At 34.9% G+C, this 7,375-nt stretch overlaps 1 protein-coding gene across 1 annotated transcript; it reads right to left on the bottom strand.

Moving 5' to 3' along the window:
* Positions 1–4,125: 4,125 nt before the first annotated feature.
* Positions 4,126–5,433, bottom strand: LOC149909506 (dynein axonemal light chain 1-like). The gene is made up of 4 exons (XM_090117635.1): positions 5,279–5,433; positions 4,875–4,986; positions 4,510–4,656; positions 4,126–4,275 (listed from the first exon to the last, which is right to left on the bottom strand). The coding sequence occupies exons 1-4, from the start codon at positions 5,431–5,433 to the stop codon at positions 4,126–4,128; spliced, it is 564 nt and encodes a 187-aa protein (XP_089973761.1).
* Positions 5,434–7,375: the final 1,942 nt, after the last annotated feature.

Genomic DNA, 7,375 nt, shown 5'->3' with positions numbered 1-7,375 from the left:
AGTACGATGAATATAATATGTTATTATCCGGTAAAAGCATTTGAGACTCTTTAAGTATAAGGAAAGAGGAGCAATTAACATTAGTCTATAGCTTAAATCGACTACGAAAAATATCTTTCACTTTTCCATATCTACTTTCAATCGAGTCCTTAAATGTAACAATTTGTTTCGGTTATGTAACGTCTTATAAAACCTCTTTCTGAAATTCCCCGACTATCTTATCAACTATCGATTGCGACCGAATCACTCCAGCTACTTTTCCACCCTCTCTGCAAAGTAAATCGCATTTACAACGTTTCAACATCGCTAACATGTTAAAACAGAACTAATGGACATTCGCTTCAGTCTCAGCCCGCAGGAGACGAATAATACAAGTAAAATGGTCCCATCTCCACGCTTCATTAATTTTATTGCCCGGAGGCGCTCCGACTCAACTCGGGACGCTGCTGGCGAAAACACGACATTGTGTTGCCAGTGACTTAAATTGAATAAACACAAGCTATTATGTGTGCTGCAGAATGCACATGCACTTCTTTTGTTGCAACAACTGTCACTTTCTGTAAAACTTTCAGTACAACATCGACTACGTAAACTCTCTATTTTTCCGTTTTTCAGAAATCATAAAGCTTGAAATAAGGAAATATTTTGGAAATTTCTATTGAATTGGACCAAGAAAGGAGGAAATAATTGCTACGGTGACTATGATTTTCCAATGTTCTCTCTGTAGATTTTTCATTTTTCATTGTTTACAAATGTACCTACACATCTACAGGTTTATATATAGGTATGCAGATTACCTCTCTATTGATTATTATTGTACCTACTTATATATTTAAAATTTACGACATGACGTATGATTTATATGCCTTCTACAGTTGTGGATTTAAAGGATTAACAATAAGTCGAGTACGCTAATGTAATGGAGATATTAGTGTGAGCGTAGCGAAATAATTCCGACACGGTTTTTTGTGTGCTCGCGACACAATAGGATTATTCTCCATTGATCATTGCTTATTATATAAGTAGCTGCCGGGGGTGCGTAACATGAAAACTAAATTTGGTTTATCGGCCTTTATGGAAAGTAGGTGTTAATGTTGAGATAGTAATTTATGGTGCGATCGTGACTTTTCCGTTTTGAATAAATTGTTATGGTTTTAGCGATCGTTATGTTTGTTTGTTTAATTTCTTTTTATATGCAGATTCGAGTTTTAAGGAGCCTCAGATCGTGTATTTAATTGCGAGAAACAATTTTGATTTTTATGAAATGTATTAATCTATCTACTGTGTTTTTACCTCAAATATCTGTGAGCTAGGTATATCAATCTATCTGTATCAATCAATCTGTCTGTATATTATTTATCTTAATGTATGCTCCTAAATATAAAACAACAAATATTCTTTAACCTACAATGTGTCCTTAAAATGAAGTACCAGCATTCACCGAACCCAAGCAGTCTCCACAAAGACAAAAATATATCAAACAAACAAAGGTTATGGGCGGCAAGTTATCTGGCCGTAACCTCTTAGGCCACGATCCGACCTCACAACACTCAAACTACTGTTTACTCAACTCTGAGCGCGACAAAGGGCCGGAACTATTGTTTGTCGGGAAAGCTTTATTTTGCGACCCTCGCCGCTTGCAGCGACAATAGGTTACCCAACTTAAAAATATAATATTATCTCACTTGACGTTAGGAACGTGTGAACATGCTCAGGTTGATAAGTGAAATAAATTGATTAATAAGTAGTTACCTTTAATTTCTAAGCTATTAGTCATAATAATTTTAATTGCATTAAAAAATCGATAAGCGACAGCTCTAGATATAGATAGGGAAAACGTTAGTATGAAAATATATTTTTAATATTCAAAAGTTAAATCCGATTCCTGCTTTAAAATATTTACCTCAACGTTTTCAAAAGTATGATCTAAAATTTAAATACATAATACCATTAGGATTAATTCGTAAGTTATATCCACACAATACTGTCCTTTCAAGCAAGGGCGGTGGAGAGTTGAAAATTATCCTTTTCACGAACGACCTTAAGTATAATAGAGAAAGCACTTAAGCCATTTTCTCCGCCTTTAAGTGGCGTAAGCGCTGCTGTATTTGCAGCGGCTTGTTTTGTGAGCTAGAAAATCAACCATTATAGTCCACGAAGCTTATTTGGGCCGTTTGTGTGCTAGCTTCTGAAGGGGCCGAGAGGGCGGGCGTATGGGGAACATTTCAGGCTAATGTGGCCATTGGGCGGCGCTAACAGCAATTAGGCTACATGCGAGTAAATGGATTGTGCATTACCGACGACATAGATTGATTTATTGGCTCCACAGAGCGAGTGGCCGCTTTCGATCACACGATTTAACCAGCTGCTACGATATAGCTATTACGAAAGTGGACATCGATTGATCCATTATTAAACGCGTTCAGTAGCATAATCTGTTGCCAATTACCTTGCAATCATATCGTTCACAAACGTGCAAAATTATTTACGACGATTCGATTTGAACCCTTTCCGTATCGTTTTCATGTGAAACCTTATGGACGGTTATGAAGAAATAGAAAAAGATATCACGCGATGCTATTGTTTATTCACGGCTGAGAGCATATTCGCAGATTGCTATATTTAGTCATGTCGAAAGCAAATTTTATTGGATATGAATGTCATATTAAATTCAAGTCCCTCAGTGATCATGTTATAACGCTGTGATCTTTATATTCCTTCACGTAAAACATCACATCTGTTAGTGGCCGGGCTTCTTTGTACCGGTCTATGAATAATAAATGTGCCGATAGCCGATTGGGGAAATTGAATTTTATAGTTCGTAACACATTCGAGGACAGATGTCACAAAATGCCGCTCGCCGGCGGCAATACGTTATGTAATCGAAATGTCAAATAGAAATCAAAATTGGGTCGATTGTCATGTAAATAATTAAATAATGACCGCCGGCACTCAAGCACTCAAATATGTAGGGAAGGTGCGACTTTCATTGTGATTAACAGAGTTATTTCTGTTTGGGCGAACAATTATCGGCCCATTACCAAAAGCACACAATGGTCGGAGTTCCATTAAATTATTGAATGCCATTCAAATGTCACCTATGGTGTAATATCATTATGGTTTTGGATACACGCGATTCTTATATTAAACCGAGTATCTAAATCAATTTCTAAGGGTAATGAAATGGCCTTTTAAATATAAAATGACTTATCAGAAATAGTTTTACTCGCTTCAAAGTAAAAGGGTAGATCTTTAATACTTACTAGTTAATAATGAACACAGTACAAACAAAGAACAAGCAAGCACAAAGTACTTAAATAATTTTCAAAATTCGACATTTAAAATGATTATAATATTATCATTCTCATTTCTTATATTCAAACAATAAGAGGCATGATAATCTAATTGTCTATTTTAAGAGACAAATACTTTTTACCCTATATAAAACCCTTCAAGTTGTGTTCAAAGCTATCATGTAGCAATAATTCAATCTCCGACAGATATATTGTCGTTAATTGATTTCCCCTCGACGAGCGTCTCTCAGGGCTCTACGAAGTTAGATAAATTCGCGCTATCCGTTTACATCATTAAATTTTATTAGAGGCAATACAATAGCAGGGCCATTGGGCGACTACAGTGAGGGACTTTTCCGTCGGCAATTGCGACCCTCGCCAATTCGTATTTCCTTTTGCCGCGAATTAATCAGGCTATTACGTCGGCTTTCAGACGTATGACGAATCGTAATAGTGGACGGACAACACTATAATATTGTACTGTTTTATTTCATGCGTGATTTCTTTTTTTATGTATTTTCATCGAACTGAGCGAGGACATACCTATTAGCGAAAAGATTTTAATTTTTAGTATTTGTCTATAAAAACGTGTGCAGTAAACTATAAAGTTAATAGTTATTTATGTACTTAGTAATTTTAGATCGAACTGAATTAAAAAATGATTTAGGTAACGAATCTAAATCGTAGTCTAAAGATTTGTTTCTACAGGGTAATATGTATAGATTTTACGTAATGGAAAAAAGAAGCACCTGGAAGCAGACTAGTATTTAATTTATTAAATAAACTTAAAATAACAATTCATATTATAAGGTGTATAATAGGTTCATAAAATTTATTCAGTATCCCTCAGTATAGGAATGCCATCGAGTTTAGTAATTTGTTGCAAACGGTTGGAAGCCTGGGTACGCCAAGTATCGACGTCCGCCATATTTTCACATAGAGGATTTCCAGTGAAAACCAGATCTCTTAGAGAGGAGCACTCCTGAAAAATCAAATACCGATAAATCTAAAACAAACTAGAAATTAGAAATCTTTGAAAATTTGAAAAAATAGAAACAAATGTTGAATACGGAATTTGAACCATTTTACAATATTTTTTTTAATGGATTAGGATTGGATTGCTTAATTAAAACTTTCAGTCCGAATGAACCTCCTAAAAAAGCTTTGAATTGTAACGATATGTTATATAATATGTAGAATTGTAAGTGACACCTACCTGTAACCTGTTAAATTCAACCCACTCTTTGACTGCATTATTGGACATATACAGGACCCGTAGATTCTTCATAACACCGATTCCTTTCAGCTTGTCAATCGGATTGTAACTTATCCATAATTCTTCTAACGTATCAGCCACCGTTTCCTTACGAAAAAAATGCTATAATTTTTAGGCAGGACCCGCAGGACACAAGAAACAGATACCTAACTAGTTAAGTGAAACTATAAAGAAAATCAATGAAACGACCGAGGTGAAATAGTGAAGATCGGATCAACGGTTTTTAGATGAACAAAATTGCGTAAAAGTAGCTTAGTATGTCGTTAATTACAATAACATTTTTTATTATTAAAAAAGCAACTTACGATTCCAGCCAAGGTCTTGATATAGTTCCTTCCTAATGATAAAATCTTAAGACTTCTCATACCAGCGATGCCTGCAATTTTATCTATCATGTTGGATGACAGACTCAACTTCCTGCAAAACAAAGTAATTGTTTCCAGTACTTAAATTATTATCGACGGGGTAAATTTTCCAAAAACGCCTTCAACATGAAATTAGAAATGTACCTTTTTATATATACTTAGCAACATTGTATAGGTAGGTACTAAAGTTTTAAAAAAGAATCCTGGATTATTGTACTAATAAAAAAAATCTCTGAAAAAGCTCTTACTTAAATCTTTAAGCTTCCATGATTTTGTATTAAACTTATCTTTTAAACCTATTTGTTTTTTCATAATATCGAATAATTTAAAAAAAAATAACATACTCGCAAGCAACAAGAGTGGAAAGCGCGCCATCCATCTTTTCGATCGGTGGCCACTGGAACTGCAGTTCTATTACTTTGGCTTCAGCAGCCGATTCACCAGTTTTCTTTTCCCAACGCGCAATAGCCTCTTTGCATGTTGTGGGTTTTAATGCCATCGCTTAAAGCTTTTAAAAACTTATTTGAAATAACGAAAAGGTAAACTATTAAGCGTTTATGACAATAACTAACATGAGCTGTTCTATTATTGACATAAAAGCTTATCTATGGTGACGTCTGGATTTTTTTCTTAATATACCTACAGTAGGTCTACTTCAAATCTATATCTATATATTTAAATCTTAAATTACAAAATTCATTGTTTTTTACAACTGCTCCCGAAACACCAGATCATTAATTCATCTAGGTACATATGTACTTCAATAGGTATGTTTTTTATGAACGTGAGAAATGCTAGTCAGTTAGAGGTTACTCTTAGTCATGACTTGTTTTTCGTAACCTTATAACGAAGAGAAAGATTTTTCCGCTGTCGCCAAACTAACAAGTCTCTTTACCATTTATATAGCCGATATTCGTTTAAGGTTTACTACGACAGAAACAGGCGGCAATTGTCCCTTAGTAACAAGGTACAATTAGTTCCCAGTTGTTTCACAGAATCTATGTCTTAATTCTAAGGTCTTAATTGTATTGTTTTCGATTTTTGACATAAAAACACTTGGCAATGAAATAAATTCAATATTTCAGGAGATTGACGGCTATTTATTACTGAGTTCAGAAGTGTTTATGGCTTTGCAGAAATACTTCTCAGCAGATTGAGTGGTATGGTTATTTGCCCTATGCATTTTCCTTGGAACTTTAACTACTGCTGCTGCTTTAGCCTCTTTCAAAAGCTGTAGAGAGCAGCAAGCGATGGGTATTTAGCAATTTTACTGTCTTGCCAAATTAAAATCTTATCTAGAGCGATACAAATTTTAATCAAGTTGTCTCCTTGAAAAAATTTAAACTGCTTTTTTAATGTCATATTCCTAGAAGTTGTTTTGGTAAATGCTTTTTATTGTAGATATACCAGATTTATTTCGACAAAAACCTATTTTTTTTATCTAGCCAACTTGTTATTGAGTAGGTACCTACTACATGTCTACATTGTGGTTACTATGGGTTACATGGCTGAGCGAGGTTTGGCATATTATGTATATGGCTATTTTCTTCAATTCTTGAACTGCACCTTTCGAATCTGATGTCACCGAGCAGCTGCTAGTTTCAATAGCCCCACTTAAATTTAAATCTACATTGAATTTGGTATACAGATTTTCAAATTTAGTTATTACCTATAGGTACCTGTTAATCGAGACTATCTATTTTACTTTGTAAGAATAGCAGTCTAAGGTTTACCTCTTAGGATTTTCTCGAATATCTCAATATTTACTGTACTTCGCTTTTATACTAACAATTATACATGAGTTATAGGTACACATCCTCACGGGGAATGCTATTTTCGTGAGTGTATATTTTGTCTTATTATTTCATTGCTATGCTCTACGTAAATGGCGAATGCACACCGTCACTCGAATTTTTTTTAATTATTTCTTGTTCATAAAAAAAATTCAAGCAATATGCAAGGTAAACAATAAATAGTTATATAATACATATATTAGGAGCTTAATCAGTAGTCTTCGCTAAGACATCGGCCTCTATCACACAACTTGTTCATATTATGCTACGACATGTCCAATATAAAAGAAAGAATTCATCCCAATTCATATCTATGCAATATTATACACTAGCTTTCCGCCCGCGGCTTTGCCCGCGTTTTCAAAGAAAATCCCGTTCCCGTAGGATTTCCGGGATAAAACCTATCCTATGTCCTTTCTCGGGTATCAAAATATCTCCATACCAAATTTCATGCAAATTGGTTCAGTAGTTTAGGCGTGATTGAGTAACAGACAGACAGACAGACAGAGTTACTTTCGCATTTATAATATTAGTATGGATATATAAACCCATGCGAGGGTTGTCCCGGGTGGCCGGCGGTAATCACGTCGTGCCCTCACACCTCTGGGCTCGACCCTCGTCTTATGTACGTACTATGTTTGAATTCTA

Source organism: Colias eurytheme, chromosome 3, assembly GCF_061535395.1.
Source record: "Colias eurytheme isolate Ceu_HAF_F1 chromosome 3, ilColEury1 Martin Lab GWU primary, whole genome shotgun sequence".
In the NCBI taxonomy this organism is placed as follows: Eukaryota; Metazoa; Arthropoda; class Insecta; order Lepidoptera; family Pieridae; genus Colias; species Colias eurytheme.
Note: the sequence above shows the minus strand (reverse complement) of the source record. Positions and strands in the feature narration are given on the sequence as shown.